The following is a 25147-nucleotide window of genomic DNA, read 5'->3' on the forward strand; positions in this document are numbered from 1 at the left end:
TCACCATAACCAATATTGTCACATGTCGTGACATGTGCTTGTGATATAGGTTTAAAGGGGACCTATGCTTTAAAAATATATATATTTGAACTTTCCTTTAGTGTGTAATATAGTTTTTTTTTGCAGTTTGATGCAGGTCAGTGTGTTAACAGAGAAATGTCACAGTTATAACATCACATCTGAAATGGAAGAGAGGTATAATTTAAAAATTAAAGGTCAATTCAGGTCAATCAGTTTGTTCTTCTTGACTGTCATAATCAGACTCGGGCTCAAACTGATATGGCAAAACTGACAAAAATAATTTACATAGTTACAGTAGTGTTTACATCACCTCAGACAGCCTCCAAAGCTGATACCCGTTATAGTAAGTATGGGGAGTTCCCTTTATCCTTTAAACATAAAACAGAGAGTTCATACAGAGGATGAGATTTTTATTTTAACATTAAATTATATAAACCTACTCTAGTAGACTCCATAAACAAAAATATGAACCTATAAGTGAGCATAATAGTAAAAAAAGTATGGTCACTATAAGCTTTTGCTGTTTGGAAGAGAGGCCAAAAACGTCAAATCTTCACGTTTGGTAGCTAAAATACTGTAAGTCCTTCGGATGAGACATTAAACCGAGGTCCTGACTCTCTGTGGTCATTAAAAATCCCAGGATGTCCATCAGAAAAAAGAGTAGGGGTTTAACTAGGGTGGCCATTGCCATAACAACAAAAAGGAGGACACTTTGCGGCATTTAGTGAGGCAAGAATAATTGCATAGGACTCTGGTGTACTCGCAACTACAATACAATTTTGTTTATCATATCGATGGTATCATAATACAATGATTCTGAAATAGCCTACTCTATTCATTGCCAGACAATTTGATCTACGATATATCTTGATGTAGACCTATGTGTAACAGAAGAGGCAGAAAAAAGTGTTTGTTCACAGTATTTGTATTTATTCAAGACATTGTGATGTCTGTTTCAAAAACTGACCACTGAGATGAACCTGTCTTGCAAAGTGCACAGTGCCTGAAAAGTAACATTTCTGGACTTCTGGAAATAAAAGAGATACATAAATAAACAAATAATCTGGCACAGTGCCAGAAAACATAACATTTCTGGACTTCTGGAAATAACAGAAATACATAATAAACAAATAATGAATGCGAAAAATAAATAAATACACATTTCAGTTCTTAACAAAGAAGTTCACCCTCTGCAGTAGCTCAGGTGACAACAGCACCTCTAGGGTCATCATGGCCAAATTCGTGCTCTTTTGTCCATTCCGGATTGAATGAGGTCTGGCGTTTCAGCATGTTAACGTTATGATATGACGTAGCCAGCACGTGGACTGCACATCGTGGAGGCTTGTTTATGTTTTTAACTAATGATATATCAGATATTGATTTGACACTGCTTTCAGCCAATCATTTGTTTGACCAGAGATCTTACGGCATTAGATGCTATGCTGCTGCGTCCCAATAAAGATTCTAGAGCTGGGTTTATTTAGGCCAATTTAGCGAAACTCCAAAAAGGAGGACAAATGATTGTCAGACTTTGGCCATGATGGCTTGAGGTTGCGCCGGACAGGGGGCTTAAAATCCGGACTGTCCGGCCAAAATCCGGACGTATGGCCACCCTAGGTTTAACCCCGGCATCCTGGCCAAATTTGCCCATTGGCCTCTGTCCATCATGGCCTCCTAATCATCCCCATATACAGCGGGGGGAAATAAGTATTGAACACGTCATCATTTTTCTCAGTAAATATATTTCCAAAGGTGCTATTGACATGAAATTTTCACCAGATGTTGGTAACAACCCAAGTAAGCCATACATACAAAGAAACAAACAAAAATAAGTTCAGAAATTAAGTTATGTGTTATAATGTGAAATGACACAGGGAAAAAGTATTGAACACATGAAGAAAGGGAGGCGCAAAAAGGCATGGAAAGCCAAGACAACTGCTGAAAACTTACAGTAATTAAAAAACAATCCAGCCCCCTGTCAGTGAAAATTAATAACAGCTGGTTCAGTCCCAAATGATGGCCTACAAAAAGGTCTCATTGCCAAGGTGTCACACAAGACACATCTCATGATGGGTAAAAGCAAAGAGCTGTCTCAAGACCTTCGCAACCTAATTGTTGCAAAACATAATGATGGCATTGGTTATAGGCGCCATTCTAAGCTTCTGAACGGCACTTTTGGGGCCATAATACGGAAGTGGAAAGACAATAATTTCACCATAAATTTGCCTCGACCAGTGCTCCTCGCAAGATTTCTGATAGAGGAGTGAAAAGAATAATCAGAAGAGTAGTCCTATATAGGAGATATAGTATATATAGTGTATATAGTGCTATATAAATGTAACGCATTATTATTATTATAAGTTCATACCTTGTAATTGCAAATTCATATTTCGCCAATTAATCAATTCAAGATGTAGAGTAGCTTACACGTTGGTTACATGTATATTACATCATGGTTTCATTAATTATAATTCCCTATCTGTCAGTCACTTAAATGTTGTGTTGATGTGATGACACTAGGGGTCGCACTTGGGAGCTCCAAACACCTCTGATACTTCAGAAAAGGCCAATGACAATTGATGAGTGGAATTTGCATGCCACTGCCCCGGACTTATGGGTATAAAAGGAGGTGGCTTGCATCCATTCATTCAGGTTTGTTCTTCGGAGCAGAGTGGTTGCAGGTGCAATCGCTCATTCTTTTCACCTCTGCAAAAAGAAGGAAACCTTAATCTGCTGGTGTACATGGCGCATTACAGTGATCTCTCTTCCGAATGCACTGTTAAGTGCAGTGCGAGCTCCCCGGTCACGACTTTCTTTTTTTAGACAGGAAGTCACTTCAGTTGCTCATTGTCCCGGTTCTTCTGCTGTCAAGCAAGGCCTCAGCTGCAAGTGCTGGCCATCTGGGATTTCAATGGAAGCCAATAGGTTACTGTTCTAACCCCAGTTCTCTGAAACATCGAGTGGAGAGATCCACCTATGGGAAGGGCATTCATACCTGACCTCTGCTGAAGCATCCAATTGCACCAAGTCTGGCATGACAGACAGAAGCACGTGTTCAATGACAGGTAAGGGACCCGCCCCTTACCAATTGTATAAAACACTTGCATGCGCTATATTTCCTCAGTGAGCATATTCGCTTCTCGTGCAGCAAGTGGGGCAAGCTTGGTGGATCTCTCCACTCGGTGTTTCAGAGAACCGGGGTTACGAATAGTAACCTATTGTTCTCTGTCATTATCTTGTGTTCGAGATCCAAAATCCACCTATGGGAGATATGGACAACTCCCCGATTGCCCAATACACTACAATGAGGCCCTGAAAGCCAGAGGACGGTCACCTGGAAAGGTGGTGCATGACACGTCACAAAATAGCAAACCACACAAAGTGAGGATACCACACTGGCAACAAAGAATAACATGTGGTAACATGCATTCATGAAATGTTAGGGTTAGTGATGTCAGCTATGCAGCCCAGGCTTAAAGAGGGGGAGAGGGCCTAAGAGCACAAGGCTACGAAGAGCCCACACCCAGGACAGAATGCGCTACCGGGGTTTCTGGTGACATCGAGCCGGTAGTATCTGACAAATGTATGGGGAGAGGCCCAGCTTGCAGCGGCACATATGTCCTGCAAGGAAACTCCCTTAAACAGAGCCCAAGAGGCAGCCATACCCCTAGTGGAGTGTGCTCTAAGGCTGCACTCCCTTAGATTCATATGCCAAAGATATAGCTTTCACAAGCCAATGAGAGAGGCGTTGCTTGGAAATGGGGTTCCCTGAGTGTGGGAGGGCCCACTAGATGAAAAGCTGGTCGTTTTTTCTAAACAAGCTGGTCCTGTCTAAGTAAACCCGCAGGGCACGTACAGGACACAGAGCGTTCAACCTCTGATCCTCTGTGGAGGAGAAATGAGGTAGGTGAAAAGCGGAAAACTCAATCACCTCACACGTGAATGCCGGGAAGCATTTTGGCATAAAGACCGGGTTGGGCCTGAGAAAAACTTTATCTCCACTGAGAGATAATTTAGTGCACGAGGAATGAACAGAGAGTGCATGCAAATCACTGACACGTTTGGCTGATGCCAAGGCCAGGAGCAGAGCTGTCTTGAAAGACAGAAGCTTAAGGGAGATATTTCCAAGGGGTTCCAACAGCTGTTGAGACAATGCCTCTAGCACCATGGAGAGGTCCCACTCTGGAACTGCTCTTTTGGTGACTGGAAGAGAGCGGCACGTGCCCTTCATATATCTACGACTAAGGGGATGTTGCCCCACCGTAGTGCCGTTGAACCCCACATGACAAGCAGTGATAGCCGCTAAATAGACATTAATAGTAGAAAAGGATCTTCCACCATCCACAAGGTCCTGCAAAAAGCATAAAATATCAGTGATTGAGCACTAATATGATGTTAACCGTCACCCTTCACACCACTCTTCGAACACACGCCACTTACAATCTTATAGGGACAGTGTAGAAGAGGCTCTGGCACACTGAATGGTGGTGACAACATGTGGAGGGAGCCCCAATGTGTTTAAGTTGGCCCTCTCATGGGCCAGGTCCAGAGGGCCACCCTGTCTGGGTGCGGCTGGTAAATTTCCCTGTTCGCTTGGGACAGAAGGTCTGTGAGCAAGCTCTGTTCTCTCAGTTGGTGTTATGAGGCAAAGGGGAGGAAATGCGTAGAGCAGCACGTTGGGCCATGGATGGGCCAGTGCGTCCACGCCGAGGGGGAAATCCTCGTCCCGTAGCGAGAAGAACATAGGACAATGCGCGTTTTTGCGCGAGGCGAAGAGATCTACGGTTGCCTGACTGAACCTCCTCCATAGTAGACCCACTATCTGAGGATGGAGGCGCCAGTCCCCGTAAAGAGGGTTTCCCCATGACAAGAGGTCTGCCGGCCCTGTTCAGTATGCCCAGGACATGGGTCGCCCGTAACGACAGAAAGTGCCGCCTTCTCCATACTAACAGCCTGTGAGCGAGAGCAAGTAGCTTGGAGGAGCACATCTCCCCCTGGCGTTTGATATTTACATTTACATTTAGTCATTTAGCAGACGCTTTTATCCAAAGCGACTTACAAATTAGGACTAAATTAAGCGAGTCATCATGAAGAGGCAAAAACAACGCAAGAAGTGCTCAAAATACGAAGTTCAGGCATTATTCAGAGTAGCATAAGCCCAATAAGTGAGGTTTTAAAGGGAAAGGAAAGGTTTTTTTTTTTTTTTTTGAGGTTAAGTGCTCACGGAAGTGATGGGTTTTCAGCTGTCTTTTGAATTTTGTCAGGGATTCTGCATTCCGGACGAGGGTAGGGAGAGCGTTCCACCAGCATGGAACTGTGAATGAGAATGTTCTAGAAAGTGATTTTGTGGCTTTCTGTGATGGAACCACGAGACGTCGGTCTTTGACCGATCGTAGGCTTCTGGTAGGGATGTAGACTCGTAGAAGTGAGTGAAAGTAGGAGGGATCTGAGCCTGTGATAGATCTGTAAGCAAGCGTCAATGCCTTGAACTTGATGCGAGCAGCGAGAGGTAGCCAGTGCAGAGAGATGAACAGAGGAGTGACGTGGGCCCTCTTGGGCTTGTTGAAGACAAGAAGAGCTGAAGCATTCTGAATCATTTGTAGAGGTTTAGTTGCACATGATGGAAGTCCGGCCAGAAGAGCATTGCAGTAGTCAAGCTTAGAAATGACCAGGGCCTGGACGAGAAGTTGTGTTGCATGCTCAGTAAGGAAAGGCCTGAACTTCCTGATGTTGTGCAGTGCAAACCTGCATGATCAAGCTGTCTTTGAAATGTGGTCTGTGAAGGTCAGCTGGTCATCAAACGTTACTCCAATATTTCTGACCGACCTTGATGGGGTGATTGATGCTGAATCTAGCTGGATAGTGAAGTTGTGCTGTAGAGACAGATTGGCAGGGAGGACGAGAAGCTCAGTCTTTGCCAGGTTGAGCTGCAGGTGATGTTCCTTCATCCATGTCGAGATGTCCGCCAGACAGCTTGAGATCCATGCACATATGCACATTGATGTGGACGTACCACTCGCACCGCCCCTTTCTGCTCGACCAGAACAGATCTCTTCTTTCAGAATGTGAGCGGAGCTCTCTTCTGTCTGATAAAAGATAACTCTGCTGAAACGTGGAGGTTTTCTGGCAAACTGAAGTCTGTAGCCCTTCATTATGGTGCGAATGACCCATTCTGGAGCTGACACAGACTGCCAGGCTGTCACGTGTGATGTGAGAGTGCCCACACTCACCGGAGAATTATTTAATAGTTAATGGCCATGCTTGCCTGGGCCCGCTGTAAACACTGGGCTCCAGTGGAGCCCTCCACCATGCCCTGAGCGCTCGTGGTTGGATGATTGGTTCTTGGGTTCGGAGTGCTGCTCACAGCCACGCTCTGCCCTAGTTTCTTTCTTCCTGGAAGTGCATAAGGAGCTCACAAAGTCAAGGAAGGCACCTTTCACTGCCATGTTTCACAAGCTCTTCTGTCCTCACTACCGGCCAGTGGGTACACAGAGGTTCCACAGGTTGAGTAGGCAATCGCGGTGCATTTATCATCCTAGAATTCCGTCTATGGCCTGTTAGTTCACTCCGTCAATGACAGTGAAGAGTGGGGACTCTAGGTGGTCCAGCTGATTTGGACTCAATTAAGCAAAGCACAGGTAGATCTGATCGCTTCCTGGGGATACTCCCATTGCCAAAGCTGGCCCTGGGGCCTACGTATGCGTTTCCCTAAATGAGCATGTGGTAGACACTATCACTCAAGCCAGGGCCCCCTCAATGAGATGGCTGTATGCTTTGAAGTGGCGTCTGTTCGCCCGGGGTGAAGGATCACAGAGATGCCCAGTCAGGTCAGTGCTCTCCTTCCTTCAGGAAAGGTTGGGGAGGACGCTGTTCCCCTCCACCTTAAGTGTATAGCGGCACATCATGATGCAGTGGACGATAAGTCTCTTGGTAAGCACGACCTGATCATCAGGTTATTTAGAGGTGCCAGAAGGTTAAATCCTCCAAGGCAAACCAATGCAAGCATTCTCTGTGGGTCAGACATACCTTGAGTTCGGTCCAGCATACTTTCATGTAATCCTGAGACCCCGGCCGAGCTATATGCCCAAAGTTCCCACTACTTCTTTCAGGGATCAGGGGGTAAACTTGCAAGCGCTCCCTCGTGATGAGGCAGATCCAGCCTTATCGTTGCTGTGTCCAGTGCGTGCTCTGCACATTTACCTGGACAGCATGGACAGCTCTTTGTCTGTTTTGGGGGACAGCAGAAGGGGAAGGCTGTCCCCAAACAGAGGATTGCCCACTGGATTGTGGATGCCATTTCTTTGGCATACCAATTCCAGGGCGTATCATGCCCCATGGGGGTGTGACAACACTGCACAAGGAGTGTTGTATCCTCCTGGTCACTAGCGAATGGTGCCTCTTTAACAGACATCTGTAGAGCAGCAGGCTGGTGTCACGTTTAAATCAAGAAACATAAACGAGGACTCAAATGCAGATGAAAAAAAGGTAAGATTTTAATTAACAAACCAAACAAAAGTACAAAGAATAAACAAAACTCCCACGTGGGGGAAAACACTAGAACAAATACTAAACATGTTTAAACACTAAGAACAAAACACAAGAACATAAGACAACGTAACAGCACAAGACTACAGACACAAGGAGACTAAATAGGGGAGCAAACAAAGGAGGGTAACGAACACAACAGGTGGGACAAATAAACCAATAACTAGATAACAAGATGGGAGGGGCTAGACAATGGACACGAGCACATGGCTCAAAACAACAAAACACCCAAGTGCAAAACAAGACAGGACAAGCTTGTGACATAATCCCCTCCTAAAGGAGCGGCTACCAGACGCTCCACTAGGACAGGAGGGACGGACCAAGGCGGGACGGGAGGGACGGACCAGGGCGGGACGGGAGGGACAGACCAGGGCGGGACGGGAGGGACAGACCAGGGCGGGACGGGAGGGACAGACCAGGGCGGGACGGGAGGGACAGACCAGGGCGGGACGGGAGGGACAGACCAGGGCGGGACGGGAGGGACAGACCAGGGTAGAGACAGTCCAACGGACGGCCAGGGCGGAGACGACAGTCCAACGGGCGGCCAGGGCGGAGACGACAGTTCATCGGGTGGCCTGGACAGAGGAGACGACCCCTCGGGCGGCCAGGGCGGCGGCGACCCCTCGGGCGGTGTAACTGGCACCAACGGCTCAGGCACTGGAACTGGCACCAACGGCTCAGGCACTGGAACTGGCACCAACGGCTCTGGCTCTGGAACTGGCACCAACGGCTCAGGCACTGGAACTGGCACCAACGGCTCAGGCACTGGAACTGGCACCAACGGCTCCGGCACTGGAACTGGAACTGGCACCAACGGCTCAGGCACTGGAACTGGCACCAACGGCTCCGGCTCTGGAACAGGCACGGGCTCCGGCACCTCCGGCTCAGGAACAGGCACGGGCTCCGGCTCAGGAACAGGCACCAACGGCTCCGGCTCTGGAACTGGAACTGGCACCAAAGGCTCCGGCTCTGGAACTGGCACCAACGGCTCCGGCTCTGGAACAGGCACGGGCTCCGGCACCTCCGGCTCAGGAACAGGCACGGGCTCCGGCTCAGGAACAGGCACGGGCTCCGGCACCACCGGCTCAGGAACAGGCACGGGCTCCGGCTCAGGAACAGGCACGGGCTCCGGCACCACCGGCTCAGGAACAGACACGGGCTCCGGCACCTCCGGCTCAGGAACAGGCACGGGCTCCGGCTCAGGAACAGGCACGGGCTCCGGCACCACCGACTCAGGAACAGACACGGGCTCCGGCACCTCCGGCTCAGGAACAGGCACGGGCTCCGGCACCACCGGCTCAGGAACAGACACGGGCTCCAACTCAGGAACAGACACGGGCTCCGGCTCAGGAACAGACACAGGCTCCGGCACCACCGGCTCAGGAACAGGCACGGGCTCCAGCTCAGGAACAGGCACGGGCTCCGGCACCTCCGGCTCAGGAACAGGCACGGGCTCCGGCTCAGGAACAGGCGCGGGCTCCGGCACCACCGGCTCAGGAACAGGCGCGGGCTCCGGCACCTCCGGCTCAGGAACAGATGCGGGCTCCGGCTCAGGAACAGACGCGGGCTCCGGCTCAGGAACAGACGCGGGCTCCGGCTCAGGAACAGACGCGGGCTCCGGCTCAGGAACAGACGCGGGCTCCGGCTCAGGAACAGACGCGGGCTCCGGCTCAGGAACAGACGCGGGCTCCGGCTCAGGAACAGACGCGGGCTCCGGCTCAGGAACAGACGCGGGCTCCGGCTCAGGAACAGACGCGGGCTCCGGCTCAGGAACAGACGCGGGCTCCGGCTCAGGAACAGACGCGGGCTCCGGCTCAGGAACAGACGCGGGCTCCGGCTCAGGAACAGACGCGGGCTCCGGCTCAGGAACAGATGCGGGCTCCGGCTCGGAAACAGACACCACCGGCTCGGGAACAGACACCACCGGCTCGGGAACATACACCGCCGGCTCGGGAACAGACACCACAGGCTCAGGGACTGGAACAGACACCACCGGCTCAAGTGTGTGCGTAGCCCACACACACCACATGGCTGTGGCCATAATGGCCAGTGTCGCGGTCACTGAAGGCTCAGGAACAGACGCCACCGGCTCAGGAACAGACACCACCGGCCCAGAAATATACACCACCGGCTCAGGAACAGACACCACCGACTCTGGAACAGACACCACCGGCTCAGGGACTGGAACAGACACCACCGGCTCAGGCACAGGCACCGGCTGTACGGCCATCTTGTCCAGGGACACCGGCTCAGCAGGCATGACGTGAACAGTCTCTGGCTGGGCAGACGTGACGTGAACAATCTCTGGCTGGGCAGGCGTGATATGAACCTTCCCGGGAACCTCCAGGATCTTAAACAGCGTCGAAAAATAATCCAACAACGTTTCAGCAGGCGTTCTGTCAGGGGACACAGACTCAGTGGCAGTCATCTTACCCGGTGACACAGACTCGGCAGACGTGACGTGAACAGTCTCTGACTGGGCAAACGCGATGTGAATAGTCTCTGGCTGGACGTGAACAGTTGCAGAGGAAGCCTTTCTTCTCCTCCTGCGTTTTGGAGTCCCCGAACTCTGGACCACCGGCACCGAGATCACTGGGACCATCGGCGCTGGAACCACCGGCGTTGGAACCATCGGCACTGGAACCACGGGAACAGGCGAAGAAAGACGCTCGGGGCTGAACCTCGCCGGTCCATGGTCAGAGAATGACCAAACTGGAAAATGCTGTCGGTGCTCACCTCTAGTATCTCCTCCCCTACGTCCTCCACGAGTTCCCCTAAATTTGACCAGCCGTGTTCCTCTAAAAGTCTCTCTGTCCCATGTGGTAGGAGAAAGCCCGCGAGAATCCATACTGCTGAGTCCTCAAATGGCTGTTACGTTCTGTCACGTTTAAATCAAGAAACATAAACGAGGACTCAAATGCAGATGAAAAAAAGGTAAGATTTTAATTAACAAACCAAACAAAAGTACAAAGAATAAACAAAACTCCCACGTGGGGGAAAACACTAGAACAAATACTAAACATGTTTAAACACTAAGAACAAAACACAAGAACATAAGACAACGTAACAGCACAAGACTACAGACACAAGGAGACTAAATAGGGGAGCAAACAAAGGAGGGTAACGAACACAACAGGTGGGACAAATAAACCAATAACTAGATAACAAGATGGGAGGGGCTAGACAATGGACACGAGCACATGGCTCAAAACAACAAAACACCCAAGTGCAAAACAAGACAGGACAAGCTTGTGACAGCTGGGCTACACCCAACACCTTTGTAATTTTACAATCTCCGGGTTGAGACAGTGTCTTCCCGAGTGTTATCAGGTACGAATAGGTAAATTTTGGGCTACTGACAGTGTGTATTACTTGCATACAGCGATTTTCTCCTCCTGGAAGTGATAACTTGGGCTTTTTGTCCATGAGAGTTCCCTGTGTCTGGCGAACCCTGGAAGCCCTCCTATTCTCCAGTACTCATCAGTAGCTATTACTTGCGGTATGCCCCCTTTTAGGTAAGCCCTTGTACTTAGATTGGGTGCTCCATATGCTCTGAATCCCTGTCGGTAATCCCATATGTTGTATTTTTCACTGTTCAGTTTCCCTGTTGATAAACTCTGTGTCTTCCATTGAGCCTCGTGCTGTCACTAGTTGCTATGGGTGTGGAGTTTCTCCCTTGCCAGGCAGAACTCACCATAGAGACTTCTTTCCACATGTGGTACTTCCTATTTGTAAGTCCATGTGATGTATTCTCTACATGTAAACCTCCCTTCAGGCAGGATATGGTCTCTGGCCCTTTTTCCTGCATAGAAAAGTTACGACGTGGCCTGATGCACCTGATATTAGGCACACAGCAGCCTACCTGCATATGCACCGCCAAACATCATAACACAGTTCAGCTAGTTGTGCCGTTTCTTATAGGGACCCCTAGTGTCATCACATCTACACAACGTTGAAGTGACTGACAGTTAGGGAACATCTTGGTTACTATTTTAACCTTCGTTCCCTGATGGAGGGAATGAGACGTTTTGTCCCTCCTGCCACAACGCTGAACTACTGCTTAAATGGAAGGGAAACTATCTCGGGTCCTCTGCACACACCTGAATAAATGGATACAAGCCACCTGCTTTTATACCCATATGTCTTGGGGAGTGGCATGCAAATTTAACTGTTTGGGGCTCCCAAGTGCGACCCCTAGTGTCATCAGATTGCCAAAACGTCCTGTTCCTGCAATCAGGGAACAGACACTCTTTGAGAAATTGTGAACTTTACAGTAAGTCATGAAACATTGCAAGTCACAAAAAATGAATTTTATCCATGATATAATTCTCCTCAATGTTCTTCCACAGTTTCCCATGAAACACTCTTGGACCATGTATTAGAGCTGATTATGAATGAGAAGCCTCCAAACAGCACCAGCCTGTTTCTGAGTGAAGATTCTGAGAAGCCACAGCGTGCTGAAGAGGGGTTCCACCGTCTGTGCCGAGTATTACAGAAGCAGATGTCAGGAAGTAGGCGAAAGATGGGGTGCATCACACGAGACAGCGTAAAGACATTCCTGCGAAGGAACGCGTTTGTAATCTTCACAGTGGCTGCTGTGGCTTTAGGTAAAAGGGAAAAGGGAGGGAAGTGTAAAGTATGAAAGGATTAACAGACGTTTCATTTTAAATTTCTTTCTGTTTAACTGTATGTAGGGGTGGTGCTGGGTTTTGCCCTGAGACCTCATAACCTGTCCATCAGGGAGGTGAAGTATTTCTCTTTCCCTGGAGAGCTGCTGATGAGGATGCTTCAAATGCTTGTTCTACCCCTCATCGTCTCCAGCCTTGTCACAGGTGCACCTGCAAAACACATCACTTCAATCTTTGCAGACAATTCGCGAACACTTTAAATTCATTTACATTAGTTAATGCATTAGGTGTCATGAACTATCAATGAACAACAATTTTAAAGCATTTATTAATTTAGGTTAATTGTTTATTTATGTTCATTAATATCACATTAACTATTCTTAATAAATAGGCTACATCTTCAAATGTTTAAACATATATAATATAGACTGCTGTTCAAAAGTTTGAGGTCAAAAAGAAAAAAGAAAAAAAAGAAATTAAAGGGTTAGTTCACCCAAAGATGAAAATTCTGTCAGTAATTACTCACCCTCATGTTGTTCAAACCCCTTCGTTCATCTTCGGAACACAAATTAAGATATTTTTGATTAAATCTGAGTGCTGTCTCACTCCTCCACAGGCTTATGGACACTATAACTTGCTGGCCCAGAAAATGTATTAAAGACATTGTTAATATAGTCCAAGTGACTCCAGTGGCTCAATTTTAAGTTTATAAAGCGACGAGAATACTTTTTGTGCGCAAAAACAAATAAAAATAGTAGCGCGTAGCGCATCTGTGTTGCACGTCACCACGTAGGCTCACTATTGGCCGACGCTGGTCATGTGTGTGATGCGTGGTGACGTGCACAGACGCGCTACGCTTAAACACTACGTGAAAAGACTCGAGGCCCAGAGAGAAGGAAATGAAAAGTGGAATAAAGTCCTTATTTTTGTTTGTTTTTGCGCACAAAAAGTATTCTCGTCGCTTTATAAACTTAAGATTGAGCCACTGGAGTCACTTGGACTATATTAACGATGTCTTTAATACATTTTCTGGGCCAGCAAGTTATAGTGTCTTAGAAGCCTATGGAGGAGTGAGACAGCTCTCAGATTTAATCAAAAATATCTTAATTTGTGTTCCGAAGATGAACGAAGGTCTTACGGGGTTGGAACAACATGAGGGTGAGTAATTACTGAAAGAATTTTCATTTTTGGGTGAACTAACCCTTTAATACTTGATCAAAAGTGACAGTAAAGACAATTATAATGTTACTGAAGATTTCTATTTCAAATAAATGCTGTTGGTATTTTTGATCAAATAAATACAGCCTTGGAGAGCATAAGAGACTTTTTTTTTTTTGAATGGTTAGTGTATATGACAGCTCTCTCTCTCTCTCTCTCTCTCTCTCTCTATATATATATATATATATATATATATATATATTTAATCATCTGTACTACATTAAGTATTTGACCAGTTCTTGAGCAGAAACATTGGTGTTTTATTGTAATTTCAATAGAAATGCTCAACCACAGATCCTTTGTGTCTTGGTTCTTCATGTTTTCGTGCAGGAATTTCCTCTTTGGACAGCAAAGCTTCTGGGAAGATGGGAATCCGGGCCATTGTGTACTACATGGTGACTACGTTTATAGCAGTTTTCATCGGTATTGTCATGGTGATTATTATCAGGCCGGGTAAAGGCAGCAGGGATAGGCCAGTGGCCTCTAGTGGCAGCATTGAACCAGTGCAGGCCACTGATGCGTTTCTGGACCTCATAAGGTTGGGAGAAAGTTTCATTTGACTGTTGAAATCCTTGTTTATTTATTAGATGTTATGGGATCTGATTTTTTCTTGTTGTTTCTACAGAAATATGTTTCCACCAAATTTAGTTGAAGCCTGCTTTAAACAGGTTTGTAAATCCTCTCCTAATGCATTTCCATAACATTAAAGTGCCTCTACTCATTTGGTACATGTAACAGATATTACTAATCACCCATTTTCCTTGCAGTACAAAACACTATACAAGAAAACTGTGCTGACAAAAAATTTCACCATCATGGTCAATGCGACAGACAGCATCAACTCAACAGATCTCAGCCAAGTATCCAACTTCAGCACAATCCTGCAGACCATCCAGGAGACGGTGGAAGAGGTGGTTCCTGTCTCAGGTTCCTCAAATGGGGTGAATGCCTTGGGGTTGGTGGTCTTCTCCATGTGCTTCGGATTAGTGATTGGAAACATGAAACAGCAGGGCCAGGCTCTCCGGGATTTCTTTGACTGCCTGAACGAAGCCATAATGCGCTTGGTGGCCATCATTATCTGGTTAGTGTCCAATTATGATGTTCTGATAACCTATATAAATTATGATGGCCCTGACAACCGTGAGTTAGTCATTTAAGATTCAATGACATGATGCTATCAAATTAAAAAAACATTAAAAATGCTAAATTAATAGATATAATTTTTTGGGGACCATAAATTAAAATTTCAGTATTACTTCACAACTATCTTAATATCATAATGAAGAAAAAGAATGAAATTCTTGAAAAAAAAAAAAACTTATTAGGTAATTTGGTATAATCATTTATTATATATATATATTTTATATTTGAACAAAAATGTTTCACTGCTTATTAATATTTGAAAACCAGTTTTCACCAAATTAAAGTCATGTGGTGTGACCAAAAAAGTGATGTGGCCCAATCAACAAGCAGAAACATATAATAGAGAGGACCCCTGCAGACCCTCATGACTGTGTGTCAATTTCAATGTCTTTTAAATTATCAGATCATTTTACCCTTTTGTGGCATGGCAAGGTGTGTTCAGGTTGTAAAATGTGGTGTGAACTGATAATTCATAATATTTGTAAAATCAAATTTTTTTTCAATTTGAAAAATATATTTTGCTTGCAGATAATGATTAAGATGTGTACACTAACACACAGTTGTGGCCAAAAGTGATGTTCCGAGGTTGTATTTGTTTTGAATGTATCTACAAGTTTGATGAAGCTATCAAAATATGAGGAAATTATTTCATATTTTAATGTTTTAAATATGAGGGAAGAACTAAACACTGACCATGGTTAAGGTATTTCTCTGACAAAATTATTTGTCAGGAATACAAAGCATACACTGACAACATATTTAGTTATTAATGTTTCTTTTTTGGTTCTCTCTTGGTTTTGAATGTGTTCATAAATCCTTTTTATGACAGCCTGCCAAAAAGTATGTCCGCATAATTTGGCATGTTTCATTGCTTACGAATTAAACAATTGACTCCGAGCACAACTATGCAATATGCTTACAAAATCTTTAACACATTTGTAATAAGATTTGAATAAGAGTGAAGATGTCAATTTTCCTAGGCCGGACATCACTTTTGGCCACTACTGTATATTCAAGGAACTTAAAATGGTATAAAGTTTTAAAAAAAAACTGACACCTGAATTAAACTTTCTAAGAACTTGGTATATATATATATATATATATATATATATATATATATATATATATATATATATATATATATATATATATATATATATATATATATATATATATATATATTTTTTTTCTGCCACAGTTGACTAAGAAATATGATTCTGTAAATTAAACAATCTCTCTTCTCATTATTACACACAAGTTATTATTATGATAATGTCTAATTTTATATTGAGAAACTATATCATTATGAGATTTGTTCTAAATTATATGAGGACATATTAACTGATAATAATGTTTATTTTGAAGGTTCATATGAAGTGTCATTTCATAATGAGAACGAATCTCATTATTATTAACAATCATTATTATGAGAAATTTCTTCTCAATGTAATAAGATGCTAAGTCAAAATCAAAATTTATTTTGGCTTACAGATTACTTTATGACTTATAGATTCATATTTTTTACTCAACTGTGGTGGAAATCGGCTTTCAGATAAAATATTTGTCATAGGCTGGAGTAGGAGGAATTATTTTAATATAGAAATGCAAATCTTTAATATATTTTGGATTTAATTTTCATCACAATAGCTTGGATTTAAAGGCTCTATTTATTGATGCATGTATGCAGAAGCTACTATTATTGCTGTAAAATGTCTGTCACATCTGACCTCTGTTGAGCAGGTACGCTCCGGTGGGTATCCTCTTCCTGATTGCAGGGAAGATTGTAGAGATGAAAGACCTTGCTCAGGTTGGCGGACAATTAGGGATGTACACGGTATCTGTCATTGTCGGGCTACTCATCCACGGCCTGTTCGTTCTGCCTCTGCTCTTCTTTGTGGTGACCAAGAAGAACCCTTTCACTTTTATTGCTGGGCTTCTACAGGCTCTGATCACCGCTTTAGGCACCTCATCCAGGTAACCACCTGTGTAAATAAAATATTTGCTATATCTATTGGTAATCAGATGTAGGTAGTATTTAGGATTTTCTATAGATTATAGATAGCATTTTTTTGTCTAGTGCAAGATGTATAAGCCATATTTTTTACATTTTATTATAATAAAATTTGATAATATATACAATATAATTTTAGTTAGGTTAGTAGGTTAATATGTGGAAAATACATCCTATGGACTCACCCTGTGGTGGGCTCCACCTGACGATGGAGAGACTACCTGCTTTACAGCGACTGGTGACAGAGCTAGCTCCGGCCAGGGGAAAACACTGGATTCACCGAAGGGGAAATTGAACAGTGAAAGAATACATCGTATAGGGTCACCATAAGGGAACAACTACATATGGTGCACTAGCCAGATTACATGGGCTCATCTGAAAATGGGTTCAGGGTTTACCATTTAAGGGAAACTCAGACTGGACCTAAAAAGTTCACGTTATCACCTCAGGGAGGGGAGAGGTGCTAATGCAAGCACTACATCCAACCTGTTTGTCCGAGTTTTACCTGTTATTACCTAAGACTCGAGACAAAACTGTTTCCAATCATAGATTATAAAATCTTGCAATAGTGTTGGGTGTAGCCCCGCCCTGAGCTCTACATATGACTGCTAATGAAGAACCGTTTGCTAGAGCAGATGTGGTTGCGATACTCCTGATGGATTGTGCCCTCACTCCCGTACATCCTGGGCCTGATAAGCCCAGAGAATGGCATCCACAATCCAGTGGGCCATTCATTGCTTGGAGACAGCCTCTTATGAAGACTCGCGGGGACTGACCTGGCAGCAGCTCTCTCATTGTAGCCCTCCGATCGCCTTCAGGACCAAGACGGTAATCAGCTGAGGATCTCTGCTTCTTGTAAAAGAACGAGATTTGCGACCTCAACGTCCCAATGGGCATTAAACATCCACGAAGGACACGTGAACCAGAAAGAGCACGGCCGGAACAGCATCTTTAAAAAAACGCTATCCGCCTAAAGAAATTGCCTCTATCAGAACGCCGCTGATGCACCCAGGGAAACTCTCTGCACTTATGCTTATCCCCTTATTCATAGCCGAACGGAGTTCCTGCATTACCTCTGGGTCAGGACTACCCTCGTGCAGATCTTTAAGTGCTTTGGCCTGATAGACCTGCAGGATGACCATAGCATGCAGGGCAGAGGCGGCCTGGCAAGTAGCATTGTGAGCCCTCGCCATGAGAGATGAGGTAAACTTACATACCTTGGATGGGTGCCTCAGCCGATTCCGCCAGGTGATGGCGTTTTGCAGTCATTAAAGGACTGCAATTGCACGCTCCACCTGGAGAACGTCCTAGTACCCGTGCGCCACCCCACCATCGAAGGTAGTGAGGATGGAGGTGCCTGTGAAGCTTGTTCTGACAGAGAAAAGTGCCTTCCACGACTTCGAGATCTCCTCTTGCACTTCCGGGAAAATGGAACCGGGGTGGAGCATGGTGGAACCCGAGCGTTCCACCCCGACCCCAGGAACCAATCATCCACCCGCGTGCACTCAGGACAGGGCAGTGGAGGGCAGTGGAGACCACTTAAGCCTGATGCTCACGGCTGCCTTGGAAAGCATGGCTGCCAACTCTGCATCAGCCTCACGCCCGAAGAGTCATCTGCGTCGAAAGGCATAAGCCCGCCCTCCGATGCTGTGAGTGACACTACATCTTCCTCTCGAGCTCCAAATGAGAAATTAAGCTGCCTGAGGGTAAGCCACCAAATTCATCCGGAAATTCGACCAGGGGGACTGAGCATGAGATGCTCACGGGGACTGACCAGGCAGCAGCTCTCTCATTGTAGCCCTCAGAACGCCTCAAGATGGGAATCAGCTGAGGATCTCTGCTTTTTGTTAAAGAACGAGATTTACGACTGCAAAGTCCCAATGAGCATGCTCTCACAGTGAGAGCATGAAGCAACCAGAACGGCACGGACGGAACGGCATATTTAAAAAGACGCGATCCGCGTGTAGCTCTTTTAGAGGAATGCGCTCTTTTAATAAGGAAATTGCCTCTTTCAGAACGCCGCTGATGCACCCAGGGGAGCTCTCTGCACTTATATGTGCACACTGGAGAGAGTCCGCTGTTCTATGCTGATGATCCAGCTGAAACCGTTTCTTGCAGAGGTGAATGAAAATTGCTTCTCTTTGGTATCAAGAGAACAAAGAACAAAGCTGAAGTGTATGTGCAAGCTGGCCCGCCTTATCTGGCGTGGCCTGGCATGCAAATTCCACACGTCAATTCCATTGGCCTTTTCTGAATATGTCTCAAGGGAGATCCCTTATGTTGGTATTTCGACACAATTTCAAAAGTGACAGACAGAAAGGGAACTAAATTTACAATGTTAACTGTGGAAACGTGTCATCAAAGTCTGTGATAACTACAGTATACACACCTGAATAGATTTTCTGATTAGATTTGTCTTTCGCAGCTCTGCCACCCTGCCCATCACTTTCCGTTGTCTTGAAGAAAACAACCATGTGGACAAACGAGTGACACGTTTTGTGCTACCAGTTGGAGCCACAATCAACATGGATGGCACAGCTCTGTATGAGGCAGTGGCGGCTATTTTTATTGCACAGGTCAATGACATGGACCTGAACTTTGGCCAGATCCTCACCATCAGGTTAGTTTTGGCAAGCACATGTTCAGGTACTGAAGGAGTGTTTATCTCTTCTCATCCATTTTGCAAAACATTTGTACTTTGCCAATTTTCTTCTTGCCAACAAAATCTCCTATGAGCTATTTTCCAAAAAACTAAACTTTTTCCAAATTAAAAAGCTCTCATGTTTCTTTCAGTATTACGGCGACTGCCGCTAGCATCGGAGCAGCAGGCATCCCTCAGGCTGGGCTGGTTACTATGGTGATAGTATTGACATCGGTGGGACTGCCTACAGAGGACATTACACTGATCATTGCAGTGGACTGGTTCCTGTGAGTCTCTCTCAAATGTCACGTTGAAGCATGCGGCTCCAGTAGAAAGCACTCTTTCAAAGGTTATTGATACATAATGCAGAATGCTAATCTGAAGGAGTGTTAGCAGCATTGACACATTCCACTTTCATATTGTGCTTCCATAATACTTAACACTGAATTGAAAACATTGAATGTTTCTCTTCAGCGACTGATTCAAGTATTAAACTTTGTCACATAACTAGTCAGGCTCCTGTGCATCGGACATAAATGATGCCACAAATCATGTGGTTTGATAGAAGAGGTGTGATATTTTTTTTAAGGATTAGATGATTTACAGTTGCCAAAAAAAAAAAAAAAAACAGGCTTAAAAATGCACTTGCATTGACGAAGGGACCCAAGACATCTCTAAAGGTCCAGAGATTCATAGAGATGTGGACTCGGTTGACTTGAAGCACTACCCTTAATCACCCTAGAAACCACCTAGGTAACATCTTGGCAACCATCCACAACACCATAGCAACAGTATAACTGTTTAGCATAGTACCTATAGTGTCAAACATAATTGAAAGATATGTAGTAGAACAACTTACTAGCCACCTCAACAACAGCCCTTTCAGATTGCATCCTATGCAGTTTGGTTTTAGATCCAACCATTCAACGGAAACTGCAAACTGCTTTTTCCTGGAGAATGTGAAATCTAAATTAGATAAAGGGGGAGTTGTTGGGGCCATATTCTTAGACCTAAAGAAAGCTTTTGACACTGTGGATCATGGTGTCCTACTCAAAAAGCTCTTAATGTTCAACGTCTCCCCCAATATTATTAAATGGATGTAGTCCTATTTGGAAGGGTCAAGATAAATGATGAGGTGTCATCGGCCATCAGTTGTGATATTGGTGTACCTCAGGGATCAATTTTAGGGCCCCTGTTGTTTAGCCTATACAGTACATAAATGATCTTCCCACTGTATGCAATGAGTTCTGAGATTCAAATATATGCAGACGATACTGTCATTTATGTACATGCACCGAGCAAGCAGCATTTAAGCTCACGGCAGTTACGGCCGATGTCACACAATGTCTTATTAATTCCAGTCTTCGTTTAAACATAAGGAAAACCGCTTGTATGTTTTTCAGGAGGTCAACAGAAAATCCCACACCCAATATTTATATTGCAGGGGAACTGCTGTCAACGGTATCTGATTTAAAATATCTAGGTATAATAATTGATTCTAATCTAACATTTAAAAAAAAAATTAAAAAGGTAAAAAATACAGTAAAATTCAACTTGTCAAATTTCCGTCATATCAGAAATTGTCTAACTACAAAGGCAGCTACTATATATTTTAATGCCATGATCATGCCATATCTGTCATACTGTCTGACTAGCTGGGCACAAGCCTCCATTACAACTCTTAAACCTGTGCAGCTACTTTACCCTCAAGCTTCCAAGGTGCTTGATAGGAAGCCAAATACCTATCACCTCTGTTACTGCCTAAAAAAACATAATTTAATGACCTGGGATATAATCTCATCAAATTTACAGATGCTTGTCTTGTCTATAAAATTTTACAAGGCTTGCCAAAAAACAATCAAGTGTGTGCCCATACTTTGTAGCTATTTCAAATCACCTGAAGCGTGTTTTGCCTTGTTTTATGTTTTATGTTTTGCTGTCCTTGTTTTAATGTACTTAATGTATTCTTATGAAATGTGGTCTACTGTACGTATAAGTATTGTTGATTTGTTTTAATGTATTTTATCTGACATTACACCTGCTCAGGGACTACAGTTGAAAATTAGCCAAGTTGGCTAAACTGGCACATTGACATAAATGTTTATTAATGTGCATTGTCCCTATAATTCTAAACTGTATAAATAAAAATAAATAAATAAAATAACAACATGCCAAAAACCACTCAGAATCCCTTAACATTTGCATAGCAAAATCCTAGCAACCACTCCAACACCCATGCCAAAAAAAATAAAAACACTTTAGCATCTGCATAGCAACACCCTAGCAACCACCCATAACACATTAAAAACTACATAACATGCCAAATACCACTAAGAACACCTTATCACCCACATAGCAAAATCCTGTCAACTATCCCTACACCCTAGCAACATGCTAAAAACCATTCAGAATACCTTAGCATAACATAGGATAGCAACACCCTAAACACCACTTTGGAAACCACCCATAACACCCTAGAAACTACATAGCAACATAAAACACCTTACCATTTACAAATCAAAACCCTGGCAACACACCAGCAACTGCATAAAACACTTTGGCAACCAACCACAACAACCTAGCAACTGCATAGCAACACCTTGGCAGCCACCCAAAATACACTAGCAACTACGTAGCAACACCTTGGCAACCACCCACAACACCTTAGCAGTAAGTACTATACAGTAAGTACAGCAAGTAACCACCTAGCATCGCCTTAGCAATCACCCACTACACCCTAGGAACTGCATAACAACATTATGAAAATCACTCAGAAGAACACCTTAGCTCTTGCATTGCAGCACCCTAGAAATAACATGGGTACACCCTAGCGACAAACACCTGCAACACTCCAGCATTGTGTTGACGAGTTTTACACAGCAAGCTCCACTCACAGTTTTCAGAAAATATAAAAAGGTGTAAAAAAGGCTTTAATATAAATATTTGGTGTGTTTTTTCAGGGATCGACTCAGGACCACCACCAATGTGCTGGGAGATTCATTTGGTGCTGGGATTGTTGAGCATCTGTCACGACAGGAACTTCAGAACCAAGATGTAGAAATCAACAACTCTGTGATTGAGGAGAATGAAAAGCCATATCAGCTGATTTGTCAAGAGAATGACTCTCTCAAGCATCGCAACAGTGAAACCACCATGTAATAATTCTCATATGGTTATAGTTCACACCTTAAGCACTGTTATAGAGAACCTTTTCTTCTGAAAAAATGTTGGAAATAAGACAGCCATATGAGTATGTTGAGAATGTAACATGCCAGTCCAACGTTTTATCCATCAGTACTTTTATTTATTTTGAAAAAAATTACATCCAAGGCAAAGTAGCACCCGATTAAAGAACACTATGCTAGTTTTATGATGCTAATTTGAGACTGTTAAAAACATTGAGGTCTTTGTAATTTGTATGAATATTGTTTTAGAGTTGATGTCATTAAACCAGCATTATTTCACAATGTCTTTCAGACGTTTAAGCTACATTACCTCATACACACAATGCCAAACTCACAGATGTATGTAGAGACAAAGGGAACCTTTTTGAGTTACTTTGATGTTATTACTGTTAACTTATATATTATGTCATTTTTGTAGATGTTTATATGATATTGTAATCAACTATTTATATAATGTAATGTTTCTTTAATGGATTTAGCATTTGCTTTACTCACTGCTACGTGATAGACTGTGAAGTAAATAATTCCCCCCTTAAGAATGGCTTTTAGTAACATCTATTCTTGATAGCTTAAGCAGGAGAATGATGGTTTATAAAGAATCAGATTTTTGTTTTGTGGTGGAATGTGGCTGTTAATCTATGATTATTTAGTGTGTTCTGGTTCTCCAGCCAGTTTGTGTTGTGCTACGCCGGTTGTTTTATTTATATTTGAAGTCTGTGTGCCTGCTTTATAAAGGTTTGGGCAGATTGTGCTGCCCATATTGCAGCTGTGTCTGTGTGAAATACTTGAATCTTTACTACAGTCCCCAAAGGTTTCATAACAGTTTACTCTCACAATACAGTTCAGTATTGGTATTACAGATTCACTTCACAATCCTCACTGGGTTTTGATAAACAGTATATTTATACTTTTAGTAGAGATTATTAAATGCAAACTACAGAATGTGAAAATGGTGTTATGTTGTTTAATATTTCTTAAAAGTCTTTATATAACAATATATGGTACAATTTTGTTTGTAAAGTTATTTTGAGGTAGTGGTATATTGTGGGCATATTTTGGCTTGAATCTTTTGGTATTTTGAATTCTGGAAAGTGTTAAGATTAATAAATGTCTCAGGAATAAAAAATTCTCATTTTACAGTGTTTGTCTTGTCACAACAAACCACACATACTTACAGTTAGCAAATGGCAGTATATAACATAAAACAGCATCCTCTGGTGGTGTGTAGTAGTAGGATGCAGGAATTTTGAAAACTACTTTTACATTCATATCATGTTAATAGAAATGATAAATAGTCACTTTGATAATAGAGGGTCGGTTGCATAAACATTGCCATTATGTTAAGACAGTGTCTTAAGTTCTAGTATGACCCACTCGCAGTTAGTCAGGGGCAGTCCGACTTTTCGGTATCAAATTAGGCTAATCTACATTTAGAAAAAAGTCTTTAAGAAAACAATCTGATGTCTAATTACAAGTCTAACTTGTAAGACTAGTCTTAGCGGTTAATGCAACCGACCCCAGTTGTCTTATATAGTCTGAGAATGATTATGTTTGATGTTTGATGATTATGTATGCCTTCCTTGATCTTTTTTGTTTTGTTTTTGTTTTTTACCCTTTTGATCACATTGTTCAAACAGAAGTTCCCCAAAATATTTTTGGATAAAAATATCCAAAAACCACTAGAACAATGTTATATATTTTGTTGACTTGTGTACTTTCATGATCCCAAATAATTCCGACAACGTTTAAATCCAGAGAAAACAGCAATTTTAATCAGTGTAAAGCCTCGTGTCATTGCGTCGCCTGACAATGACGTCATATCCGCGTTACCTTCGTCATTAGAAATTAGTCATTTACTTCCATAGAAACCATGGAAACACCAAAGACGCTTTAATATATTATGTGTTTTATCAGACAGATGAGCAACTGTTTGGAGACATTTATCTACAGAAAACTAATTGTTGTATAGCTCAACCCTTAGGCTTATTGTTTGAATCTCTTGTTTTCATGATTTGCATCGAGGAAAATATTTGTAGGCTACCACAAAATTAAACCAGACAACACTATTTTTTTCAAGTGGCTAACATAATCGGGAAAAGCTTTATTTTTAGTAACAGTACACAGCATTTTCTACAGTAGGCTATAGTCCCAGACTAAAATGCATTATTGAGCTATTTTTACTGAAAACAACTTGCACTGACTTAAAATATCTCAGTGCCATTGTTTTGTCTCAAAAAGGCATTTTTTTTTAAATGTCCTAATTGAACTAAGGCCTAATCCTGGCTTAATCTAAACCCTGTCTGTGAAACTGGGCCATAATGTTGTAAAATGAATTGCATGCCATTTAGCAGCTGAAGTCATACAGCTTTAATTAAATCATACTCTGATGTCGATCTAGCTTACTGCAGTGTAAAACAATATCAGCCACCAATCCAATGCACAAAAGAACATTAAAACATAACATTCAACACACTCAACTGTATTTTTAGTATGGTTGTTTTGACTAAGAAAAACAGCACTGCATTACCTTACAATTTTAATTTGTCAGATAAAGTGACCTGTACTTGCGGTTGTTTCATTAGATTGAAAATAATATGAATTTAAGTGATCAAACATAATCCTAAGAAAGTTCAAGTTTAGGGAAGAAGGATCATAATTTTAATAGTAAAATAAACATAAACAAAAAAAACAAAAAGGAGCGACAGCAGCCGACTGCAGCATATAAGCATTTTTTTCTTCTTCATTTATATAGAGT

At 43.3% G+C, this 25147-nt stretch overlaps 1 protein-coding gene across 1 annotated transcript; it reads left to right on the forward strand.

Moving 5' to 3' along the window:
• The first annotated feature begins 11920 nt into the window (after positions 1-11920).
• Positions 11921-23509, forward strand: slc1a6 (solute carrier family 1 member 6). The gene is made up of 9 exons (XM_081357072.1): positions 11921-12173; positions 12261-12398; positions 13743-13950; positions 14038-14080; positions 14180-14493; positions 16296-16529; positions 18992-19186; positions 19360-19494; positions 22168-23509. Exons 1-9 carry the CDS (start codon positions 11957-11959, stop codon positions 22364-22366), a joined length of 1683 nt encoding a protein of 560 aa, XP_081213198.1. The 5' UTR covers positions 11921-11956; the 3' UTR covers positions 22367-23509.
• Positions 23510-25147: the final 1638 nt, after the last annotated feature.

Source organism: Scardinius erythrophthalmus, assembly GCF_964197995.2.
Source record: "Scardinius erythrophthalmus genome assembly, chromosome: 25".
Taxonomy (NCBI): domain Eukaryota; kingdom Metazoa; phylum Chordata; class Actinopteri; order Cypriniformes; family Leuciscidae; genus Scardinius; species Scardinius erythrophthalmus.